The 25866-nt window shown below is 35.8% G+C and overlaps 2 protein-coding genes across 4 annotated transcripts; both read right to left on the bottom strand.

Moving 5' to 3' along the window:
- Positions 1 to 2621: 2621 nt before the first annotated feature.
- Positions 2622 to 15306, bottom strand: LOC137725769 (serine/threonine-protein kinase STY46-like). Of its 3 annotated transcripts, none has more exons than XM_068464549.2 (16): positions 14733 to 15306; positions 13882 to 13996; positions 12379 to 12494; positions 12098 to 12217; positions 10247 to 10319; positions 8977 to 9087; positions 8414 to 8464; positions 8199 to 8338; positions 8007 to 8114; positions 7165 to 7238; positions 5014 to 5189; positions 4209 to 4304; positions 3732 to 3812; positions 3602 to 3652; positions 3050 to 3190; positions 2622 to 2964 (listed from the first exon to the last, which is right to left on the bottom strand). In XM_068464549.2, the coding sequence occupies exons 1-16, from the start codon at positions 14912 to 14914 to the stop codon at positions 2935 to 2937; spliced, it is 1665 nt and encodes a 554-aa protein (XP_068320650.2). In that variant the 5' UTR covers positions 14915 to 15306; the 3' UTR covers positions 2622 to 2934. The 3 variants fall into 3 exon arrangements, with proteins under 3 accessions (XP_068320650.2, XP_068320651.2, XP_088551163.1); XM_068464550.2 differs by having other exon boundaries at positions 12098 to 12178; positions 14733 to 15255; XM_088695037.1 differs by lacking the exons at positions 13882 to 13996; positions 14733 to 15306 and adding an exon at positions 13359 to 13490.
- An 8404-nt stretch (positions 15307 to 23710) lies between these two features.
- Positions 23711 to 25280, bottom strand: LOC137725095 (uncharacterized). Its single transcript, XM_088693473.1, has 2 exons — positions 24056 to 25280; positions 23711 to 24009 (listed from the first exon to the last, which is right to left on the bottom strand). Exons 1-2 carry the CDS (start codon positions 25278 to 25280, stop codon positions 23711 to 23713), a joined length of 1524 nt encoding a protein of 507 aa, XP_088549599.1.
- Between the last annotated feature and the right edge of the window lie 586 nt (positions 25281 to 25866).

Below are 25866 nucleotides of genomic sequence, written 5' to 3'. Positions count from 1 at the left end.
AAATTAATAATAAAAAAATGCAAACCATTTTGCTTTAAAAGGCGAGACATTGTAGTAAAAATATTTTCATCATTTTAATTTATCGAGCCCATAGTTCTTTGCTCTATACATTTTATCTTTTTGGTGGTCCTTGTTTTGGTTGCTGTAAATTGCGAGGGATTGTAGTAAAAAGTGTCGGCAAACAACAATTTGCGCCGATGTTCTCGTCACCTCGCGTGGAAATCGGAATGGAGGGCCAAATGTCAATTTATATTTCAATTTTTGTGTTAAATTTTTCAAGTTAATACAAATCAATGGTTGAAATTGCCGTAGAAACCAACACATCATGTGGACAACAAGGAAGAAGACATGAAATCGGGAGCCTAGGATAACGAAGTAAACAAATTAAACTTAACTAATCCATTTTAATACATGTTGGTGTTTTCACTCATGGGGAAATGGAGAAGGAAATAATCGTTACCCACTTACAATTGAATGTTTAATCTATTAACTAGATAGTTGCAAAGTCAAAGGTTATCATTGAATAGAATCATAAGACGTATACATCTGGGATTAATATGTGGAAGATAATTAAACTAAAGCGGTGTAATTCTGTAATGAGTTTGTAATTCAAATAGTTAAGAGAATTAGTTCACTCGAAGAGTTGTGATCAATATTAAATCTTTAACTATTGCTTGTGCAGAACACATAGGTTTCACTACTAGAATTTGGATTCTTTTGAACCTAGGAGTGCAATGCTAATTCTTTATCTTTATGTTAACCATAATATCAAAGAAAGTTATAACCAAACACGATCAGCAACTTGGAATATAGAGACAAGATGCGCGACTTAAGGGAAATTTGAAGTGATTTTCGAAACTCCTTTCTTATTTTCTGCACACCCCTTTTAAGTGTAGTTCTAGATTCTTTTTTTATTTGTTCAATCTAATTATAAGAAAAAGAAAAAGTAAAGATGTGTGGGAGGTAAATATGGTGTGTAGGTATCTGTTCCAACTATCATAATCCGTCAATTGGTTGTAATTCATAGGGGACCTTCTTGGGTACTACGGAGGACCCAGTACTTTGGAGCAGTAGGTGACGGAATGCCTCTGCAATTTAGGCCAAATTGTCCAGCAAAATAGAGTAAGAGTTAGGAGCCCGCATAGGTGGCCTAGACGGTAATTTAGGCGATGGTTTTTTTCTTTTTTTTTTATACGAACTCTCTGTTTTCTTCAATAGCCGTTGCATCTCTTGTCTTCGCTCGTCGTTGCATCTCTCGTAGACAACGAAAGATCTAACGAGAAGAGGGAGGGTGGGGGAGAGAGAGGCGAGTTCAGATCACAAATCTGCAATTGCAGAGAAAGTGGTGGAACGACGGTAGATAGGATATTAACATTTAAGTCGGGTTACTTTTTTTTTTTTTTTTTTTTTTAATTAGGGAATGTAAATATATCTTCCTTTTGTTTTTTGTAATGACAAAACCAAGCCCAAATTTCTTTAGAATGTGAAAACAAGGCCCACAATGGTATGGGCTTAGAAAATGTTATATCGCCCAATAAAAAAGCTCTAAAATCTTACGCATGTACTCATATTTATAATATATAGTAAATTTAGTTAAAGCTAGGCTCCAATTTGTGTTTCTCAACTCAAGCAAGCCTAGCTTTTTTTTTCTTTTTTTTTTCTTTTTTTTTTTCAAAATCATGGTCATTCAAAGCAAAAAAGCGGAAGCAGCTCTCAACTGCTTTCGTAAGTAAAAGGAGCCGGGCTCGAACAAAATATTTTAGAAAAGTGAGTTGACCAGCTCATAAAGATCGTGACCAGCTGTGTATCATTTTATTTTGGAAATGCAATCATTTGAAAGTATAAAACTATGTCCGAGTACGAACAATATCATTTGAACCAAACACCTGGTATCTGGCGTCGCTAAGCTCATTTACACTCTATTTTCTATTTGCAAACCGACCAAAGTCTCGTTTGACAGCTCGAATTGTACTGACTATTTGCAAACCGGCGTGCATAGTATAAAATAGACAAGGCCGGTGCTAATTTAATACAGAATGGCACCAGACACCGCATTGTATTAAATAGTATTATCCGATGTCTAATACGGCATGCCAAACGAGGCCCAAGAGTTCTCATTAGGTAGTTACCAATCAATGACGCTCTTACATTCTCTTTTGATTTCTTCAATTCAAACTATAAATAAACATAGGTGTGAACGAGAAGAAAACGAGCGCGATAAGATTTCACGAGAAGTCTGCCATGCAATCATCGTGCGAAGCGCTTGGATCAAGTCGTGATCGGCAGAACTGTTAAGAAATGAAAACCCTAAATCTGTCATATTTTCTGAGCTTCCAAATGTTCCACTCACAAAACGATTCCGAGCTGAAAACCAAAACAGTCTGCACCAGTTAAGACAGTTACAACGCACTGCAATACAATCTGTTCATCTTCAAGCTACCTTTCTAAGCTCGTTCATGCCGATGCAACCCTCGACACCCCTTCACCCCCACCCCCACCCCCCCCCCCCCCCCCCCACCCCGCGCGCGGCGGGGTGTGAAAGATACGCTGCGTTTTATGATCGCATCTACACCAAGCGCTTCATCCGACATAACCATCACTATAAGTGTGTAGAAAATATCTAGCGAAGCGTCTACATCTCATTACTCAAAAAGATGACATTTTACAATGACATTCAACTGGGTGTTTTGCTTACATGAATTTTACGACAGACGGGAAATCAGATCATCATGCACCATTGACGTTGTGTTGGGCAATCTCTGTAATTTTCTCTTTTCCTCGAGTGTACAATATAACCTCTATATCCATGTGAGAAACAAACAAAAAAACCAAACCTCCATCCATATCCCAAATGCCTAAAAATGAGCTGGTCAGAATGTTGCAAAAAGAGAAGTTTCGGGGACTTCAGAAATTTTCCGAGTCGTGTCATGACACTCAAGTGCCATTGGAAGGTTCCGAATTTTCCTGAGATTTCAAGCATTTTATTTCAGAATGAGGCTCAGAAAACACGGGAGAACCAAACATCAAGAAAGATGGGAGGGTGTCCTACCTGGACTTCTTGGAGGAGAGATTCAAGTTGAGTTGTTATATCGGAGAAGGAAGGCCGATTGGGAGGAAATGAATCCCAGCATCTCTGCATTAATTCCAAAAGCTTAGGGTGTCCATTATTGGGAATTTCCGGTCTCAGCCCCTGGGAAATAGAATGTCAAAACAATACATAGCTATTAGGCACAAATACACATGGTGGCCGATAAAATAAACATGAAGTGTTAAGGATTAACAGGACTTCTTAAGAAGCAAATACAATGTGGGCTGTAGCAAACATGTCTCTGCATGAATCTAATACAACATCAACAACAAAGCCTTTTCCCACTAAGTGGGGTCGGCTATATGAATCCTAGAACGCCAATGCTCTCGATTTTGTGTTACATCTTCGGTTAGATTCAAGTACCCTAAGTCTTTTCTTAGAGTCTATTCCATGAATTTAATACACACAAAAAAAAATAAAAATAAAAGTGTGTGTGTGTGTATATATATATATATTATAATATATAAAATATTATAAATTAATTATAAACAGATATATGAACCAACAGTAAACCTGTCTAACTCCCAAGGCAGCTTGTAACGGAGTCATGGTATCATATGGAACCTGCAATACAAAATCGTACTAGTTAAAAAACACGATTTAAAAAAGTTTGATAATGTGTATCACATGAGAGGAAGCATACTTTGGCTGTTACTAGCTCCCAAAGTACAATTGCAAAACTGAACACATCTGCTTTCTGATCATACGGTTGATGGTTGATAACCTTGCAAAATACAAGAAACCAGTAAGATATTGAAATGACAATGTAAACTAATGTTGTCGAACTATGGTGCATTTGCTATAGTAATGACGCAGTCACAAAAGCAGAATGTTAACATCTGAAATGCGATTAACAAAATAGGAAATTCAATCAACCATAGCCTGCTTGCCAAAACAAAGGGGATATTGTATGGGTGGTAGCTGGTAATCGTTAATGATAAACTAATCAATCCTTAGATCACGACAAAGGCCAGTTTCCGAACCAAGTCCAACGGTTTAAGAATTGACAATAATTTTCAAGAAGACTGTCAAGAACTTGCATAAAATTCCTGATCTCCTATGGAATAAAATTGGAAAAAAAACAAATAGAAAGGAACATATTAAACCAGAAGAATCAGACCTCAGGTGCCATCCATCTATAGGTTCCAGTCTCTGCTGTCATTACACCCTCTTGATTCTGGAACCGAGCAACACCAAAATCTGCCACCTTTACAACCTAAAGACAAATAAGAAAATGATTTCAACTTTTAAATGAACAGAAACCTATTTGTTTTTCTAAACAAAAAGATAGAACTGCCAGGATATGAGAGCAGAGACTTCAACCATTATTACTTGGAAATCTAACTGGTAAACAGTTTACCCATTATCAAAAACTAAAACATGCCAAGTTTAACAACAAATTCTACTTATAGTTTTTAGAAAATATCAATATAGTTGTGGAAAGTAGAATTGCATTACTCACATCTTTAAACACATATCAATATACTGCATCATTCACGTTATCCTGAAAGTATCAGTTTCACCATTGAGAAAATTTTGGAAGACATCAACTCAGTGTGTCCAAGAGAATTTTGGTAGAATTGAATATTTGAAACACAGATATACTTCTTCAAACAATCAAACTTCATATCTCAAAGCACAATGCATTCATGGTTTGGTTACTCAAGTCGGTCCAATAACCATAACTTATATCAACTAAAGTAGCAATAGATCCACTAAAGAAATTATGGCCCTTTTTAAAAAATTACAAACAAATCTGTTGAACTCTACTGTTTTCCTGTCGCCTAAGTTAATCTATACATGTACAATCACAAATTAAATCAATACAGTTATCACGAATATGCAGTTATTCTTCCCAAACCTAGGTTGCATTTATGCACGAAGTGAAGCTGCCAAACAAGCGAACAAAAACCTTTAATTCTTACATTGTTAGTGTCCATTAGCAGATTTGCTGTCTTCAGATCCCTATGAATTATGTTATTCTGATGCAAATACTCCATTCCTTTACAGACATCAATCGCAAACTTCAGCAGTTCTGAAAGCTTCAAGATATTATGATTCTTATGCAAATAATCGTATAGACTTCCACCAGGCATATACTCTGCAAGAAGAAGAAAAACCAAACGAAATTTCGCAATTATTTTCATACGATAGGGAAAAAAACGACAGAAGAGTGGAAAAGGGAGGTTAAACGCATGTGCAGTTAAAACAACTTCCAATAGTAGAAGCAGAGAGGCACTTACTACTAGATAAGCATATGAAATATATGATTAAGAGTGGTAGCCATATCTAAAGGATAAAGCCCACAATTTCCAAAGCACTTTAACATACAGAACTGCCCTAAGCCTTGGTACGATTCTGACTGATTCAGGTGATCAATGACTAATTTAAAAATGATTACTGTACCAATTGAAGGAGGGAATTGTGCTAAAACAGCCAGGGTTAACGAAGCTAAACTTCTGAACCAAATAGTCTACTGCCAACCAAAATGTATCCTAGCTCTTGGTGCCATTTTAAGGTAACCTGATGATGAATGGCCACAATTAACACTTGAAACTGGACCGACTTCTCAAATGAAATTGGAGACCTACAATCACCATCTGAGCCTTTTTCATTCTTAATTGGAAGATGGTGAACCAGCCTCGTAAATTTAGAACTTCCTAGCTTATCCTCTCTGAAATGCCATCCCAATCCTGTTTACATTCTTTATGAAGTTGCTGTCTTGTGCTACATGGATTTACCAAAAAACCAAAAACAAACAAAGATGTACTCATGACATAATTTTTAGCATATTTTTAGCATCCATTACTAACAAGACATTTTTCTTCTTTTGCAAAAGAGAAGAAAAATAACAAGTGTAGCTTTTCTTTCCTGAACCATTGTCTCGATGAAAATATTGAAAGAGCTCATGACAGACCTTATGTTATAGATCTCAATCCCTATAGTTTTTTTATTTTTTTATTTTTTATGAAAACCACACTTTCATTAGCAGAAAAAGATCAGTACAATACAACGATAAGTTGTCACTGGACTAACTATACTCAGCTACAACTACAAATGCATCTAAAAACATAAAAGTTTTACATAAAGAAATCAAGATGAGATCTACAATACAACAATTTACTAACCACAAAAGGTACCCTGCCAAGAACTATGTCTAAACCCTCAACAAACAACACCCAAAGGTAATCCCAAAACGAACTCTATCTCACGAATGATCTACATCCTTCTACTCCTAACCCTCATGAAGCTTCAGAATATGCAACAATATGCCAAAGGCTGACATTGCATATAATTGGTAGTTCCAATACACATGACATCCAAACAACTTAAGAGGAATTTAAGATATAGAACGCACAAGAAAATCTTCCTAAATGCTGCATACTCAGAGTAGAAGCATTAGCACCTCCAATGCTTAAGAGTATCAACAAAGTAAGTTCCGAAAAAGATATTTTTAGTTCCATCAATACTTCTCTTGATTCTAATAAAAAATTTCTAAAAGTTAGAATGTAATTTGTTGGCTCCACCGATATCGGTGGAAACCATCCGATTTCATTGATTTTTAGTACACCATCCAGTTTCATTGATTTTTAGTAAGAATGATTCTTGAATGAGATCATAAAAAATGAACAGTTTGGATCAAAGGATTGCATTGATGGTTGGGCACACAAAGGTCTGTTTTGGTGAATGGTAAAAAGGGATACCTTTTAAGAAGGGAACATCCGATTTCATTGATTTTGTGTAAGAATGATCCCTTGTTCCATAAAAGATATTTTATGAGGTATGTTTTGAGTGGTAAAAAAGGATAGCTCTTAAGAAGGGAAATGAATGTTTGTGTTTGCGTGTCACCTTATTTTGCTGTAAATTCATTTAGTGGAATCTACTATGCTTCAGTTACAAAACTGCAAATAAAATAAAAAAGTATAAAACAATCTGATGCTTATTCTTACTTTTCTTAGTTGCAATGCTTCTAAAAGTATATGTAAGATTCTGATACAGAATGAACAAAACCACAAAAAGAAGCTAACTTACAAGTATAGTAAATGTTGGAGGCAACCAACAGGAGAGTTCCATACCTGTCACTATGCACAAATGTGGAGACTTTGTACATGCACCGATAAAGCGCACAACATTACTATGATGGACCTCTCTGCCATCATAAACGGACATAAAATATATCAGTATTTAAGAATGAGTAACATACAATATCTTGGCATTTATTTTGAAATTTGTACTGAGGAAAATCCATGCAAACGGACACCTGATCAAGATGAAATAAAATATATGCCCTTGAAAAGCATGTAGCCTTGATTTTTCCAGATGATGTGCCCCCACCTCAAAAGAAGAGAGGAATAAAAAGAGTGGTACTAAGAAGGTAATTTTGGGCACATAGGATCTGTTTGATATTTAAGGGAACTATCACAACTGGTTGATTTGGAAGATTAGGAAATTTGCTATGTTCAGATTGTCCATAATCAAGAGTGGAATTGTTCACAAGGGTGCAGAAAGAAAACCACCCAGAGAATGTAGGAATTGTTCATGTACAGTCTAGCACATAGATGCAGAGGGTGAAAATAAAATTTCCAAAAAAAATGATTTCTTTAAAGATTGAAAGTGCAACCAAACTCGCAGAAACTTACTTCCAGGAACCTTGATTTGCTAAACAACTGGAAAGAAACTAAGCTGTAACCTTCCAAAATCCCTTTTCCTACCCCTGTTCTACTTGAACCAACTGTTTACCAGAATTAGGACAATGAATGTTATCCCTTATAATCTAAATTCATTACGAGAAAATAATGGGAAAATCTTCAAAAGTTCACAAGTGGAGAAGAGATCTCAATAGATTTGGTAAGCATATGAATTCCCTAGCAGGAACCAGCCAAGATCAAAAGGAGGATAAAGCTAGAAAATTATTCACCTTAAAATTGCCACTTCTTGAGCAAACTCATCCTCTAGGGCATCATTCAAATGTTCAGATCTCAAAATCTTAACAGCAACATCTTGACCAAGATAAATTCCGCGATACCTGAGAATGAACAGCAATATAAAGTTAAGCAGCAGAAAGGACTATAAACGAATAAAGGAATTCCAGAAATAAAACACGTCTTACAAATCTCCACATGACCCAGATGCAATTCTGTCTCCTATCTTTAATAATCTTCGGTCTATTTCCCAGTTTCCCAGTTTTTGTTTCACCGATAATGCTTTCTCCACAGCCGAATGAGAATGTGAAGATCTTGACCATGACCCCTAAATTACCAAACAACAGATATATATTACTATCTTATTATTCTTCGATTATTTTAACAATGTGATGCAATTTACCTCACTTCTCGCAATTGCCTTTTCCATAGCTTCATATAGATCATCTGCATCCTGACCACAACATTGCAAAGTCAGCAACATTTGAACTCAGCACAATTCCCTGTCATATAAGAAATATAATCGCAATTCCCCTTGATGTATTCCTAAGACATTTTCCTTGAAACTTAGTTAATTTGATAAAACTCAGTATTTATAACAAAAACACTGGAAAGCATCAGATACAATAACTGTTTCGTAAAGTGAGAGTCATTGTAACAATGCCATAGTATAGATCAAAGATAAAGGCTGACTAAAAAGCATTCATCCATGCATACCAAAAGAAAGCATTAACAGCTTGCAGTATAGCAAATCCATAACCAACAAAAAGAGACCTTTAAAGAAAGAAACAAAAATAAGCGTAATGTAGCAGCATATATTTTAAGAAAAGCCATCCGACGTTTCGTGTATTGGACATTACTCATTTGTAATATAGTTAACACGCAAAATTTCAAGATACAAAACTCTGACAGTAGAAATTACACAGTGAATGATGATAAACACGTTATATAGTAGAAGAAATCTACCTCAACAGGCCATCCATCCACCACAAATACGTCTAAAGAGTAGCCATCAGTTGTTGAGAAGACATGTGCTTCACGGATGTTAAGTCCTAAATCCGAAAGCAACGAAGAAAGCTAGAGAAAAATGATATAAGTCAGAAAGATGCGACTATAGTATGGTTCCAGTTCTGGAGTTCTCTTGGATTCTACAACATAAACAATATTTGTAATATGTATCAAGGGTACTGAATTACTAGTCTGCTGCAACCTTTAAATTTATTTTCCACTTATTTCAGAATCTGAAGGCCATACATTTATAACTTCATATTAATAGATACAAATCATAATGACAAAGAACTATTCCAATACAAAGTCTTCTCACAATTATCTTTAATACCCAAGCTTACTGTATTGAGGTGCCATTGTGTTTAGAGTCTAGACTCAAGAGTTGACACAAAAAGATCTGATGGAGAACCAAAAGACACGAATACCAGGCCATTACAGTGTCACATGACTACATCGTATTTTCTCCAAACAAGTAATAAACCCACTGAAAGGAGGCCAAAACAAAACCCCAGTAGAAGCTGTCTACCCCAAAAGATCATAAGCATAAGCAGTACCAAATAAAATAAAAATAAGTAAACATCGGGTAGAAACTTGTATACATCCAAGTAAACCCATTTTTTTAGATAGCTTTACACAGGACGACAAGTTAGGGTGTCATTAAAGAATGAAAACAATGATGGTGGTTGGAGTTATAAACATTAGGTATTGAGCACACATTCATACTAGTGAGTAATACCAAGAGGACTGCTTAAGTGGAGACAGCGTATTACATGGTATGAAGCTATCAAATGTTAAATACCCTTTAAAATTGAAAAAAATCTGTACATGTGAACACTAAAATAGTAAAACTACAGAAATACTATCACTTGATGCTATTCAATCAGATGATCCTTTTGATTATTAATTGAAAAATGAATACTGAATCCAACTCCATGATCCAGAATGCAAGTGCAGTATCAGATAAGCTTGCCACTATCCTACCATACTAATTGTATATGACCCCTTTTATATTTAACACACTGAATAGTTGGACTTAGTCTACAAAATAGACCTTCAGCTTTAATTTGCAAACACACAAGGAAACAATCAGCAGAGTTTCGAGCTTCAAACTCCTTATTTTTCAGAATTCAGATTCTAAGAATATTTTGAAACTGAAATCCAGGTAAAACTCCAGGTGGTAATACCAAACTTGATAACAAACAAATAACTTAAAGCTTCTCAGTCGTACCTGGCTAAGAAGCTTAGGCCTGTCAATAGTTGAAAATATTACTTCATGAATGGGAACATGCGGTATATCTTGCCTGCGTTATACAGCCCAATGGTCAATATCATTTCTGCATAAGTATAAATGTATTTTCAAATGGCAAACAAAGTTTTATTAAAGAAACTCAAAAGCACAGTACAAGACTCTGTGAACAACTGGTCCACCAACAAAATGATTCAACTCATAAATAATAAATAAATCCGAATTACACCTATGACGGTGAAATGAAACTCTAAAAACTACCCTATAACAGCTCCCCAATCTAATAAGATGTTAGAAATTGATAGATCCCTAAAGGTGGAGAAAAACCAGCCCATAAGTATAAATGTAATCTCTCCAATATACGGACACAGTTCATATAAAAACAAAAGGGATTATGTTCACTGCTGAAAAAAAATGCAAAAGAACTCCAATTTTATCAAATTCAGTAGTTTCAAACAAAACTATACTTTAGGCTAATTGTTGATAAAGCTAATATCAGCATATAGAAAAATTTATTTTCTATTTTTATTTTGGAAAATAAGACCTTTAGCATATTACTTAATACATATGTCTGTTTATATGCATGTCTATTTATATATGCATGCATATGTGTTTATGCATACAATTTCATGTTTACATATATGCTTCTATGCATCATGTCTACTATTTATGCACATGACATATCATATACAGTAATTGTTTGTCAACATATTCTTTATAGCTTTACGAAACGTTTATCTAACTTATGTTTGATAAGATACAAAAAAATTATCAGAATAAAATTTTGATAAAAAAATACTGCACATTAAAGCAAGAAGAAAGTAAGTTTTAAACAAGTGTCTTCCAACCTATGGAAAGAGAGTTTCACAAAATTACACCCAAAACTTTGATACTGAAAGCCTGCAACATGCTTATTCTACTAGTAACTACTAAGAGCTAAAAATACTTGATGCTTGACCCATAACAATATTTTCAGTACGCATCTCAATATTAACTCACTCTTCATCATCCCAAATCCTCGAAAATTTATACGGAAAATATGAGAATTCAAATGAAGCAAAACAATAACTATCTTTACTGAACATAACAATCTGCTCCATAACTTAACCAATTCATATCTCTTCAACGCATCTATTCCCCACTCTTTCTACTATTTATGCACCATTTAGGAAATAAAGAAAGGTCTGACTCTCCTTAGTATCAATTACTAGTGTTAAAAAGTCAATATTTCATTAGCCAAAGCCCAAGGTTAAAGTTAACTTTCCTAGCAACCACTGAATTCCATTAAATTCTTAAGGGGAAAAAAAACTGATAGTGACAACCAATCAACCTTCGAAATAAAGATTTCCTATGAAGGGTTACTCAAAATAATTAGGGAATAGGGACCAAAGCCATTATGGCTCGTTGCTCTCAATATGCATTATGTTTCTATTGAGCCCTGTCATTTTATTTATTATTGGTTAGAGGCCAAAGAAAAGCTTGCAGCTCACTAAAATAAAGTAAACGAGTAAACCAAGATGCTGGCAAAAATTGAAGTAAGAAATGGTAAGCATTAATCTGACAATGGGAAAAGGATGGTGATTTTCACACCCCACCACCCCCATTTTACCTCCCACACGCTCTTTGAAGTTTGAATTTAATATTTATTTGTTCTTCCATCCTTTGTCCTTATCTTTAGAGGTGGGCCTTGAAGAAGAGCAAACAAATATTAAAAACTGAAAATGTGTGAGGGAAGTAAAATGGGGCGTGTGAAAGTAAAAAATCTTGTTATGATGAACTACAGTAGTGTTTATTCTAAAACAGAAAACAAGCCAACACAATTTTGTCAAGTACCTTGTGGGAGAACACTCCGTCAGATGCCTTCCGTCCATGTCCATAGCATTCTTTTTAACATCCAAATTTAGGTCCCCGAGCCTAGAGCAAGGTTCAAAGTCAACCGCACAATTCCTAGTTCTACTCAGAGAAATGAAGTAAATAAGAAATAAATAAATGACCACCAAAGGTCCACAGATCAATATCCACAGAGTCACTGAAACCCTTGTTGGGAAAAAAATACAGCAAAATATTTAAGCAATTAGATACTGAATACAACAAAGATATAATACGGTTAATACCCCTGTGACAGAGCAGCTCTTTCAATAGTTTCATCACACGATGGCCTTGGGGTTGAAGCAATACTTGTAAATTGTTGAACATCATCATCGTCATCATCTGTCCTGGTAGAAGTATTCTGATCACAAGTACACAGATGAACCAAAAGAAGATTAACATAAACATTGAGGAACTTTGTGATAAAAAAATAGAAGGGGAAAAAAAACTGATTACACATTGGAACAGCAGCAAAGTTTCTGATGCTTTAAAGATTCTGTAAAATCTTATTTTTCAAGTGTAGTCAAGGCTTCTTTAGTGGGAAAAGGCTTTGTTGTTGTAGTCAAGGCTTCTTTAGGTAAAGTGACAGTCAGTACATGCAACAAGATTACACATTACCACACATTGTGATTGATCCAGATCCTGGTCAACAACATCGTGAAATAACAATTCCAACTTTTTTCCCAGAACCCAAAAATGTTTCCGATAGAATAGCTAGTAAAAATCGTATCAGGCTAAAATAAGGTATAGTTGAAATGCTAAGTAAATTAAATCACACTAGCTAATCAGTTTTTTATTTTGTTCTAATTAACAATATAACAAGTAATGTCTATATGACATAATGACTTTTTATTTTATTCTGAGACTAACCATGTGGAAAATCTTATTAAAAGAAAACTTATATCATTAATTACCCCAAAAAAATATTAGTTCTGAGGTTAAGAGCAAGGACTTAGGTAATGGTAACTTTTGTTGAAGTTCTAACATATTGAAGATCAGAAGCCGAACTTGTGCGACAAATAGTAACCAATTGGAGATAAAAAATTTAAATGAACCTACAAAGTTTACAGTGAATGTGCTGAAAAAAGGCTAGATTAGATTTTGGTTTTTAAGAACTAATTTGGTTTTTTCATTTGGGCTGTCTTGACACTTGTGGTGTATACCCAAGTTTTCAAACCTAAAGCGCACAAGTTTGCATCAGTAGACAAGGAATTTATAGTCCTACCATATTTGGAACTTGAATCCATGCACCAACCTTATCTTCTTCTCCACTGAAGCCCTTTACTTAGTGCAAGCCAGAGTCATAATAAAGTAGTAGCACAGAACTGTTTGTGTTAATTATACCTCCTTCCTCAACGTTGCAACCGCTGCTTTATACCTTTTAAGGATAACATTTTCCCAATTATTCCATCATTTCTCAAAGCTAACCACAGTTAGGGACATTGTGAGTCATTGTCAAGGAAGTCGCTGGTGTCCCATCCTTCTGTGGGCTTAAAAGGAAATATAGTATTCGTCCAAATAATTTAAACTTTTTTCTGGAATACAAAGATTATGTGAATACAAGTTGTTATAGACATTCTAACATGTGGCTTTTCATAACAACAGGAAATAAACTAATACTTGGTTTAGCACTGGAACTCAAAAGTAATTCTAGTTCAGAACAAGATTTTTAGCACTGGAACTCAAAGTAATTCTAGTTCAGAACAAGATTCCAAACATAAACTACTGAAACAAATGATGGTTAGTACCTCCATGAAACGGACATGATAAACGGGCCGCTTTTCTGGGTCTTTTGCCAAAGCAAGAAGCTTTTGATGTAACAAGACATCTTCCACTCTATCCAAGTTAACATCAAGTCCATAACTGTGCAGAGAACAAAATCAGTAAAATAAATAAATAACGTAGAATTAGGTTCATCACCCTCCCCATCAAACGGGCAATGAAACATGTTGCTACTGCTCTTATGAAGTTCTGCAGTAGAAAATATCTTGGAAAATCTAGTGAAATCTTTTCCCGGTAATATTTTAAACAAATCTTCATTATAACATAGGGTCTGGAAAGGTTTACCTTGAAATAACATTTCTTGACAAACCACAGGAAAATTTGTGCCTCCCGGAAAGGTACTTCCAAAAAGAAGAATACTTTCCAGCTCAAATAAAAATCGGAAAAAAAATTGACGGCACTGTGCGGGACTAATTTCCGTCCAAACACACATTGCATATCTCACATAGTCAAACCGACTAATTCTTACAGATAATAAGCAAGAAAACAACACACACACAACATTTCCAGCTTAACAAATAGTCATATGCATACAGAACAAAGATTACAGCACAAAATCGACATTCAAACGAATGCACAAACTTATTGGTGCTGAAACATTAAAAACTTCACCGAAACCGCTCCGAAAGCATATTAACTCAAGAAATCAATCATGTTTGGATCATCATTTGAGACTCTAAGAGCTTCACAACGATTCATACTTCAATAATATAATAATATTCTGTTCTTAAAAAACTGATTCCAGAACAAATCAATAGCCGAAGTTCGTTAAAATGAAAAGAAACGAAAATACAGGAAAGTGATCGAAGTGGAATACCTAGCCGGCAAGCGGTTGAAGTGCGCGTCCAAGCGTCCACGGAACTCCGGCAGAGTCAGAGCGTCTTCATGGCCGCTCTCCACCAAGCGGTTGTAGACATCGTTTCGGACATCGTAGTTACTGAAGCCGACGAAGCTTCTCGGCGGCGAGGAGCTCTCTCCGACGCCCTCGGTCAAATCCATAGGGGAAGGTCAAGTCAGCAGGTTTTCCATGAAAATACGAAGGAGGTGGAGGAGAAAGCGAGCTCGGAGAGCTGTCGATGATAAGCAGAGGATCTTTGACTGTTGGTGGAATCCGGAAGGAAGACGAGGACCTGTATGAGATTTCGTGAGGAAGCCAAGGGCAATTTCGTCATACAAAATCACTGTAGCAGTGTGAAGTTTCCAAAAAGAGAAGGCAAGTTTGAACTTTTGAGGGAGAGAAGAATGTCGTATGGTTAGAGAGAGAGAGAGAGAGAGAGAGAGAGAGAGAGAGAATGAGTAGAGATTAGAAAAGGAAAAGACCTCCGTCCTAAAGTCGAGACAAAACATTTTCCCTTTTTTATTCATATTTTATATATTATCTAATGTAAACTACAGAATGAGTAGAGATTAGAAAAGGAAAACACCTCCGTCCTAGAGTCAAGACAAAACATTTTCCCCTTTCTATTCATATTTTATATATTATCTAATGTAAACTACATATTCATATAATTCCATTTGAGCATACCCCAGAGCCTCGAGTAGCACAGCCGAGAGAGTGGTGGGTTTTCTGCATCTACGAGGGTGGAGCGACAGAAGTTTTCAGAATGCAAAAGTTTATTAGTGAGAAGAATTGATGAAAGCTTGAACCAAATTCCTACAATAATAAATATAAGTACAATTGAAATTCCTAAAAATTTTTACAGTTTTTTTTTAAATCTCACAGCTAAATCACTCTATCATACCATTTAAACTAACCATCTGTTTCTCCCTTCTTAATTGCCAATCTTTTTTTTTTTTTTCGAATGCTCAATTCCGTGAAAAGCAAATAACTCCTCCTATAAAAATTTAAAAAATAATATTTAAGAAAAATAAAAATAATAGTTCTCACACACATTTAGTGTGTGGCCTTTGCTAGTATTAAATAGTGTGGAGTGGATATGGTTGAAATGTTCTGTAGTTAAGAAATGCCCAGGGCTTTGGGCACAATTTGCTAAGAGTCACGTGGTAAATGTGGCCTGCTGTTTACACGCGGTGACGAATAAAAAATAAAAAATAAAACTCAATACCATAATTATGACGAAGCTCCACCGCTATAGATTTATTAATGTATGCAATCCTCCATATGACAGTTGGGCTGATCTGCTCATTTGTTTGTTTCTCCTTTCGTCCAATAACTCACATTTTATACAGGATTATCATTTTTTTTTTAATGTGAGTAGCCAGTGCTGGTTCTAGTACTCGAGCATTGTGAGATTTTTGTGCTGAAGGTTTAAGTTTTTTTAAAAAAAACAGAGGGAATTGCAAAAGAAAAAATTTTAATATATTCACTGAGACATTTCGTCATACATTTGGTGGGCTTGTTGCCATAAGAACCATATTGCGCCCATGTCAACAAATATCAATACGTGCCAAAGCAAACTAATGAGTGCTATCGAGAGGATTTGAATGATCTCAACGCAACATGCCGAGTGCTGTCGAAATATGTTTAGCAAATATTACATCAAACACTTGGTAGTCACAAAAGGATGCATACTAAACATTTCAGCGAGCCCTTAAAAAACCTTCACACGTATAAGATGGTCTTGGGACCACCTGGTCCCAATGTACATTTGTCGCTGTGAGCAGCATATCTTAGAAGCATTAGACATATCTTGTCCAATTTCATGTAATGGAAGTTGGAAGCAAGTGTTCTATTTATAAAGTGCTTACCAAATAAGTGTTCATTTATTTAGGGGGTGTGCTATCCACACACCCCATTTTATTTCTCACACACCTCTTGATCATTTATGTCCGTTGATCTTCTTTAATTCATCTGATTCGACAATCGAAAATTAAAAAGAAGTGTGAGAAGTAAAATGGGGTGTGTGATATCACATCCCTTTATTTAGTATCGTAAAGAGAGAACAAATAGAAGTGCTTAGGGAATGATACACCAAAACGATCAAAATAAAAGGCATCTGGCACATATAAAGGTACGTGTGAAATCAAATATGTGCGCTACCGTGAATGAAGGAGTGCAAGAATGGTCACCTCCAAAAAAAAAAAGAGACAAACTGTGAATTCCTAGGCATCGGTGTGGTACCAATTCAAATGCTATCCGAGGTCAAGTCAGTAAAGGTCTTAGAACTCAAGTACTGGGCTAGAGAGCGTATGTAGAGTGCACAATATTAGAATTACCTTGATGAACCCTAAATAGGTGTATTATAGTGATTAAGAGAGAGTCATTTTAGGGTAGCGAATCTGCATAAGCTGGGAGAATTCTAACAGATATCTAGCAATAGATATTCTTTCCTTATAGGATTGTGATTACTTGTGGCTCAAGTGAATCCCTAAATTGTAGAAATCTCCACAATATAGGAAACTAGTTCATATGAACAAGCTTCCATATCTTGCAAAGCAAGCATGGTTATTCTCGACATGACCTACGAGCCTCGCCCACCATTTGTACAGCCCAACCCAATCGAACCCACTTATTCCATAACCGGACTAGAGAGGTGCTTACATTTCGATCCACCGTACTCCGACAAAAAAAAAAAAAAATCATGTCCCACAATATCTTTATTCTACAACTGAAAATTTTGAACTTTATGTCCTACATATACTCACCACATCCGCAACAAAGTTTACTTCCGCGAAGAGAAGAATGAGAATCCGCATGTCTTTAAATAAAGCAATGAGTATCCATGGAGATTAAATATATGATCAACAACAATCTTGATATTCCCTTTTGAAAGTCCTAGGACGGGTACTAATCTAACCTAGAGATATAAATTAACTTTCTACTTAAAACTAATCCAAATTATAGTTCAAATTAATAGTTATGCAAACTTAATCCTACACAAATATTCAACATAAATATAAAGAACACACACATGATGTAGGATTTAACGAGGCAAAACCCACCACTGGGAAAATCTTCGGGCTACCAAGCCAGGAAGCACTAAGAAATAAAGAATACATAAAGACTTACAAAACTCATCAACTAGACACCCATAGCAGTTGGTAGCTTTGTCTTCATGTTTTGCTACTCGATCTTTCTTCAGTCTTCGAGTTGAAGTGGCACGATACTAACGCGATCGTCAATCACCTTTTCCCTCGAACTTTGCAAGATACTAACTCGGTCATGCAGAATGTTTATATGATGAGGTGTTTGTTTGAAAACCAATCAATTACGAAAATCACAAGGCACATTTTCATAATTGACATTCAATAAAAAAACCAAATGAAACTAGCATGAAAATAATATTTTCTCTTTAAACACGCATGCTATTGAAACCGCAAGATGGCAGCAACATAAAAATAATTTTTTCTTTAACAAAAACACACTGCTGCCTTTAGTTGCTTTTCACGAAGAACACAAAATTCATGCATATGCGGCTCACCCAAAAACCAATTCCAAACCTTCCTTATAACACCTCAAGGCACGACAACAATTTGGAACTGATAAGGATTCCATAACTAATGATAGGGTTTAGTTGGATAACAATCCTTATAACACCACAAATCCTAAACTGATGAGAATTTGACACACACGGCAACAACCCTTATAAAAAATTACAACCATGCAATCCATTTAATTGGATAACTCTCACCAACATGCAATCAGATAAGTCTCTTCAAATACAATCAAATTATCTTGAAAGTAGTTTTAATAAGAGACCTATCTCAAATACAATATTATGAGATATAGATGAATGTAGTTGGATGCATGGATGCATGCATGCAAACATACCTGTATAGTATCTCGTTCACGTAACATCTTTGCATCAAAAGTGTGAGAGACCATCCTAGACTTAAACAATTACAATTGAAAATATGTAACAAATCTAAGCTATTACAGACTCAGGCATTTTGTCAAGAATTGCCAATTTTTCACTAACAATCTCCCCCTTTGGCATTTCCTTGACAAAACCCTCAAATACAATATTTAAAAAAAATATTAAAACTTATGCACTGAAGTCTGTAATCTGCACACATTAAACAAAACACCTGTGACGTACAAAAGATAGATGGTGCAAGTTTATTAAGAAATAAGAATAATCATTTTGTCAAGAAAATGATCCAGACGAATATCCCGAGGAGGATCCCGCGGAGGATTCAGAGGAAGATCTCTATTGGGTTACTGATGATGAATCGTTGCCCAAGCATGATTGATTCTTTGGCTTTTCCTATGACAAAAAGGGGGAGAGTTTTAGTTAGTAGTTAGGAGGAGCAATTTTAGTTTAGCTAGGAGAATATTTGGCTTAGTGAGTTTCTTTTAGTTGGATGATACATCATGTTTGGTTGATTATCTTTAGTTCTTAATAAAGCTTATTTTTATTTCTCTTTTGGACGATGAAGGATGGTGCAAGTTTATTAAGAAATAAGAATAATCATTCAACCATCCTTCATCATCCAAAAGAGAAACAAAAATAGGCTTTATTAAGAACTAAAGATAATCAACCAAACATGATGTATCATCCAACTAAAAGAAACTCACTAAGCCAAATATTCTCCTAGCTAAACTAAAATCGCTCCCCCTAACTACTAACTAAAACTCTCCCCCTTTTTGTCACAGGAAAAGCCAAAGAATCAATCATGCTTGGGCAACGATTTGTCATCGGTAACCCAGTAGAGATCTTCCTCTGAATCCTCCGCGGGATCGTCCTCGGGATCTTCGTCTGGATCATTTTCTGGAGTAGGAGTTGGCAGCAGTGTACGTTCCAGAATAGGTGAATAGGGAGTGTGAGAAGGTGGTGGAACAGTAGTAGGACGGAAGTCAGAATCGTCATCAGATGATGAAATATGAATGAGATGAGTAAGCAAGTGATTAGGGATGCGGTGGATACATTGCTCCAATTTAGAAAGTCGATGACTAAGATCCTTGGTAGAAATCTTAATGAACTGCTCCAACTGCTCCAACTGCTTGCTTAGATCAAGAAGACGCTTGAAAACCTCATTGGGACAATCAGCAGAAAAAGTTGAAGAAGCAGGTGGGGACGCAAACAACTTTCGAGTGACAAACCATGTGCAGGGAGAAGAGAAGGAATGAGTAATACTAGGAGTCTTGCCTTTCAAAGCATGAGAACATGCAGACTTGCGTGAGGAAACCATGATGAAAAAACTGTGTGTAAAACAAAGAGGAGGTCGACAACAAAGAACAAAGATGGAGGCCACGACAATAAAGAAACAAAGATGAAAAAAACCAAGGCAATATAGAAGAAAAAAAAATGAGTCCAAGTTCAAACCCAACTAAAAGACCAATAAGATAATCAGAAAAAAAAAAATTAGAAACTTAATCTAGAATCGGAAAGGATAAAGCAAAGAAAAGGACAAAAATGTTTTTTTTTTTTTTAATAATGTCCACTGAAACATAATACGAACAAGAGATAGCCAAAACAATCGTGACTATAGAAATACAATACGATTAAACAAGTCAACTCGACAGCAACCTCTAAACTCACAAGGAATATTCACAGAGGTGAAGTGTTTACTCTCAAAAAGATCATTATATGAAAATTCTACCATAGGCTTGCAAATCAATCTCGTCTCCACACATCAAAAATTACCATCGTTGGATCAAGTAGGTCTTTGTGAAGGATGGTAATGAGGCTTCAGGTACTTGGTTAACGAAATGAATAAGATAGGAAACACAAAGTCTAAGAAGACTAATAGAGTAGTTGGAAATGAAACCAAGAGAGAAATACAACAATGAACCATGTAACTTAGCACTCAATGGAGCGGTTGGATTTGAGACATACCACCGCACAATTCATTTCAGATGATTCTTGCTCTTCATGTAAACCAACACACATAAGTTCGTATAAGGGTGGTAGTTCACTTCTAATTCATAGTGACTTCTTGTCCTCTTCTCTTCTTTTGTGCTTCATTTGTAGTGAGCTTTCTTCACAAAATTTGTATATTCAACTTTTAAATAATCTTGATCTCTCTCCTTTGAAAAATGTACTCTACTAGCTTCTTAGAAGGGAGGGAATTTGCAATATAAGAGGCTTGGGAAGAAAAAGTAAAGTTTAAGACAATAAAGGCTCAAAATGGCGAACTAGGGAAAAAAAGTAAAGACACTGGCATATATAGCAATGGTGGAAAGTCCTAATGCCTACTATCGTCTCCAAAATAGAGTAATATATGATACAGAGTTTTAAGAGGTCTCAAAGCAAGTTCTAGAGAATCAAAACACATAAGATCGCACACATGAAAAAATAAGAGTATGAAAAATGCACACACTATATTTAGGCACAAAAGCTAACATGGTGTGGAGTTTCAGCCAAGTAGGCATGTTTAATCAATAAACATACATATAGTAACAACCACTAAGGCAAAGCATATTATGTTTAGCACGAAGCAGATAATTTGGGGGACAAAAGTTAGGCAGACAAAAGAAAAAAATGAAAAGTGAAAAATAGAGTTTACAGAACACGACAAATTCCTAATGCCTTTCGAAGAGTTTTGAAACGATGAGTGCCTAAAGGCTTAGTAAACAAGTCTGCAAGTTGATGTTCAGTGGCAATAAACTCCAATATTAAAACCTTCTTTTCAACTAGAACACGAATAAAATGGTGACGAATGTCAATATGTTTGGTACAAGAATGTTGAACATGATTCTTGGAAATGTTTATAGCACTAGTGTTGTCACAGAAAATAGAGAAGGTGCCTTGATTAATGCCATACTCACTAATCATTTGCTTCATCCAAAGCAATTGTGTACAACAGCTACCAGCAGCGATGTATTCAGCTTCGGTAGTGGATAAGGAAACACAATTTTGTTTCTTACTATGCCAAGCAACAAGATTATTTCCAACATAGAAACATCCTCTAAAAGTACTTTTCCGAAATCAGCATTTCCAGCCCAATCGACGTCTGAAAATCCAGCAATTTCAGAATTGGTTTCAAAGGAATAATGTAAACCAAAATCAACTGTGCCACGCACATACCTGATGATTCTTTTGACAGCTTCCAAATGCGATTCTTTTGGATCAGCTTGATATCGTGCACAAGCACCAACACTATAAGAGATATCAGGCCTACTAGCAGTAAGATACAACAAACTCCCAATCATACTTCTATAAAGTGTTTGATCAACACTTTTTCCATTTGGATCCTTGTGAAGTTTTGTGGTTGTTGCCATGGGATTGGAGACTGGTTTTGCTGAATCCAAACCAAACTTTTTAACCAGCTCACTTGCATATTTTGTCTGAAAGACAAAAATACCGTTATCAACTTGTTTGACCTGTAATCCCAAGAAAAAATTCAATTCCCCACACATGCTCATTTCGAATTCGCTCTGCATAACTTCAGTGAATTCTTTGACAAATATGTCAGATGTTGAGCCAAATACTATGTCATCCACATACACTTGAGCTATCATCACATCATTTTGTATTCTTTTAACGGACAAGGTTTTGTCAATAGCTCCTCGAGTATTAACAAATGGGTTGAGAGTTTTTCATACCATGCTCTAGGAGTTTGTTTCAAACCGTACAAAGCTTTCTTCAACCGATACACATGATCCGGATGTTTTGGATCAACAAACCCCTTTGGTTGCTCCACGTATACTTCTTCTTGAAGTACTCCATTTAAAAAAGCACTCTTAACATCCATTTGATATAATTTAAAATGCAGATGACATGCAAAAGTAAGTAACAACCTAATGGACTCCAATCTCGCAACGGGAGCAAATGTCTCGTCAAAATCCAAACCTTCTACCTGAGTGTATCCTTGAGCAACTCGACGAGCTTTATTTCTCGTGATGATACCATGTTCATCGCTTTTGTTCCGAAAAACCCACTTTGTTCCTATAACATTTGTTTCTTTGGGTCCGGGAACAAGGTACCATACATCATTTCTAACAAATTGATTGAGTTCCTCTTGCATGGCCATTATCCAATCATCGTCTAAAAGAGCTTCCTTGGCATTTTTTGGCTCAATCTTTGATATGTAGCACGTGAAGTTTACTACAGCAGTAGTTTTGCTTCTTGCTAGCATTTTATCTTCTACATTGCCAATAATGTCGGACTTGGAGTGATCTTTTTGCACTTGCTTGTGTCATTTTCTCAAAGCTTTTGTTGAGTCAACATTTTGGTGCACTTCAACCTGAGTAGTGGATGACTCATCGATTTATTGAAAAATGTCTATCCCACTAGCAACTTTCACACTACATTTCAACTTATTGAAAAATACTTCAGCATCATCATCATCACAAATTTGACTAATGCTAATTAGGTTAGCTTTAAGTCCATCAACTAACATGACATCTTTTAAGCATGGAATTCCTAGAGTTTTGATTTCTCCTTTTCCAACAATCCTTGCTCTTTTTCCATCTCCGAAAGTGACTGCTCCATTTTTATAATCCTCGGTGAAGGTTATGAACCATCTTTTGTCTCCAGTCATATGCCTCAAGCAGCCACTGTCGAGATACCAAGTATCAGACTGACAAGTTGAGAAGGCAGTGAAGGCCACTAAACATGTAAGATTGTCTTCATCAGATGATGGTGACATCATATCCAATAAGCAAACTTGAGTCTCCTTTCTTCTCTATACTTGCTTTAAGTTTGAAGTGATGGAATTGAGCATTATTTTTTAAATTCTATTCATTCCCTTCGGATGAGCAACAAATCTCATTTTGAGATTTGATTTCCAAAAATCCAATGGGTGGTGTGCTTAGTTCGATCTTCCTTTCGAAGTTTGTTACATCTAGGTCTGATATGTCCTATTTTTCCACAGAAGTGGCAAATATGAATGAAAGTTTTTGACCTAATGAAATTTCTTGGATTAACAAAGGTGCTCACATAATTTGGCTTATTTTGTGGTACACGAATTTCCAAAGGGTTCATCACTACTTTCTTTCCTGCTTGGTTCTTGTAAAGCTTTGACAAATTTAGTAACAGAAGAGGAAGAACTTCCAGTCACATTAAAATCAAAACCTAAACCACTTTTATCACCTGAATTTTTTCCATAGCTTAACATTTTGTCAATTTTTCTTGATCCAATACTAAACTCTTCAACCTTCTTTTTCATGTCACTTAATTCATTTTCAAGAATTTTGTTGTTTGATGCTAGCATATGTAGCTTTTCCAACATTGACTCTCGTAGCTTCTCTGGATGTTCCATTTGAGATTAATGCTCAATCTTCCTTCTTCTCACTTTCAAGCTGCACAAATTTATTTTTCAGTTCATCATTTTCTTTCTTCACTTTCATGGTGATATCATAAAGTGCAGTATACTTTTGTAAGACTTCTACAGAATTAGGTTCTTCAACTACCGAGTCATCAATCTCATATCCATCCAAGATTCCAACAAACGCAACCATTTCATCATCATCTTCAGATGCCGTGTCCTTTTTTGAATCACTGTCACTCCAGGTGGAGGTTAACGCCATGTTCTTTTCATCCTTCAACTTTTTAAGAGTATTGGCACATTCATGAGCATGATGTCCATACCCTTGACATTCAAAACACTTGTCTCTATCATTTGAACTTTTCTTTTCACCAAGTTTGACAAACTTAGAAGAATTTCCATAAGAGACATCTAGAAAACGAGGAACTTTGGAGTTTGAATCAAAGTTGTTTAGATTTTCACGTCCCCTAGAACTTCTGAGTTTCAAAAATTTCCTAGCTTGTTTGGTGAGAAGAGCAAATTCATCTTGAGTCAGGTTTTCAAATGAATCATCATTCACTTTTTCATTATTGTCTTTGAAGGCAACATTTTTTCCTTTCTTGACTTCGGTAAAGTCAGACTCATATGTTTGTAATGATCCAATCAATTGTTCCAACTTGTAAGTGCTTAAATCTTTCGATTCTTCTATAGCTGTCCTTTTCGCATGAAACCTTGAAGGAAGAGATCTTAGAATTTTCTTAACAACTCTATGTTCAGGAATGCTGTCACCAAGATTGTGACAACCATTGACAATTACACTAAGCTTAGCATAAAAGTCAGAAAAACTCTCATCATCTAGCATTTTGATATTTTCAAATTGTGTGATGAGATTTTGAAGCTTGGATTCTTTGACATTGAAGTTACCTTCATGAGTAACTTCAAGAATATCCCAAGCTTCTTTCGCCGTTGTGCATTTACTGATGTAGTTAAATTGCTCAGGCGAAACGGCAGTGAACAACGCATTCAATGCTCTTTGATTGAATGTGCAAATGTTGCGTTCATCTTCGCTCCATTGTCTTCTAGGCTTAAGCATAGAAATAGTTACAAAAGATTGTCCTTCGCCTTTTGTTTCACTAACTGTTGGAGGTTCCCAACCTTCTTTAACCGCAAGCCACACTCTGTCGTCAAGCGCCCAGAGAAATGATTTCATCTTTGCCTTCCATGCAGCGTAGTTGTCTCCATCAAAATGTGGTGGATGAGAAACTGAACCCATAGCCTGATTCATCCTAGACTACCCACGGATCTCACTAGGTATTTTTAGTAACCTGCTCTGGTGCCAATTGAAAGTCCTAGGATGGGTACTAATCTAACCTAGAGATATAAATTAACTTTCTACTTAAAACTAATCCAAATTATAGTTCAAATTAATAGTTATGCAAACTTAATCCAACACAAATATTCAACATAAATATAAAGAACACACACATGATGTAGGATTTAACGAAGCAAAACCCACCACTAGGAAAATCCTCGGGCTACCAAGCCAGGAAACACTAAGAAAGAAGGAATACATAAAGACTTACAAAACTCATCAACTAGACACCCATAGCAGTTGGCAGCTTTGTCTTCACGCTTTTCTACAAAAAAAAAAAAAAATCCAACCCCTTGCAACTCAGAAAGAAGAGGATGAATAAGAATAAAAATAAAAAAAAATAAAAAAAAAATAAAAAAACTCAACCCAACCCAGTTCGTGTACTCCTGCAACCCAGAAAGAAGAAGAAAGAGAAAAAAAAGAAAAAAAAAACAAAGTGAACCCATTTCGTCTCCCCCCCCCCAACCCAACCCCTTGCCAACCCCAA

Source organism: Pyrus communis, chromosome 5 (genome assembly GCF_041283825.1).
Source record: "Pyrus communis isolate YQ-2024b chromosome 5, ASM4128382v1, whole genome shotgun sequence".
NCBI classification, from domain to species: Eukaryota; Viridiplantae; Streptophyta; class Magnoliopsida; order Rosales; family Rosaceae; genus Pyrus; species Pyrus communis.
Note: the sequence above shows the minus strand (reverse complement) of the source record. Positions and strands in the feature narration are given on the sequence as shown.

What these genes read in the sequence shown, in the direction of transcription:
- LOC137725769 (XM_068464549.2), bottom strand. Translation starts at nt 14,914, where the DNA reads ATGGATTTGACCGAGGGCGTCGGAGAGAGCTCCTCGCCGCCGAGAAGC. An exon ending in ACGGAGTGTTCTCCCACAAG is followed by an intron (nt 10,320 to 12,097) that starts GTACTTGACAAA and finishes TGTATAACGCAG; the next exon opens with GCAAGATATACCGCATGTTC. An exon ending in CTGCCTTGGGAGTTAGACAG is followed by an intron (nt 3,191 to 3,601) that starts GTTTACTGTTGG and finishes TCTATTTCCCAG; the next exon opens with GGGCTGAGACCGGAAATTCC.
- LOC137725095 (XM_088693473.1), bottom strand. Translation starts at nt 25,280, where the DNA reads ATGGGTTCAGTTTCTCATCCACCACATTTTGATGGAGACAACTACGCT. An exon ending in TAAATTTGTGCAGCTTGAAA is followed by an intron (nt 24,010 to 24,055) that starts GTGAGAAGAAGG and finishes TGGAACATCCAG; the next exon opens with AGAAGCTACGAGAGTCAATG.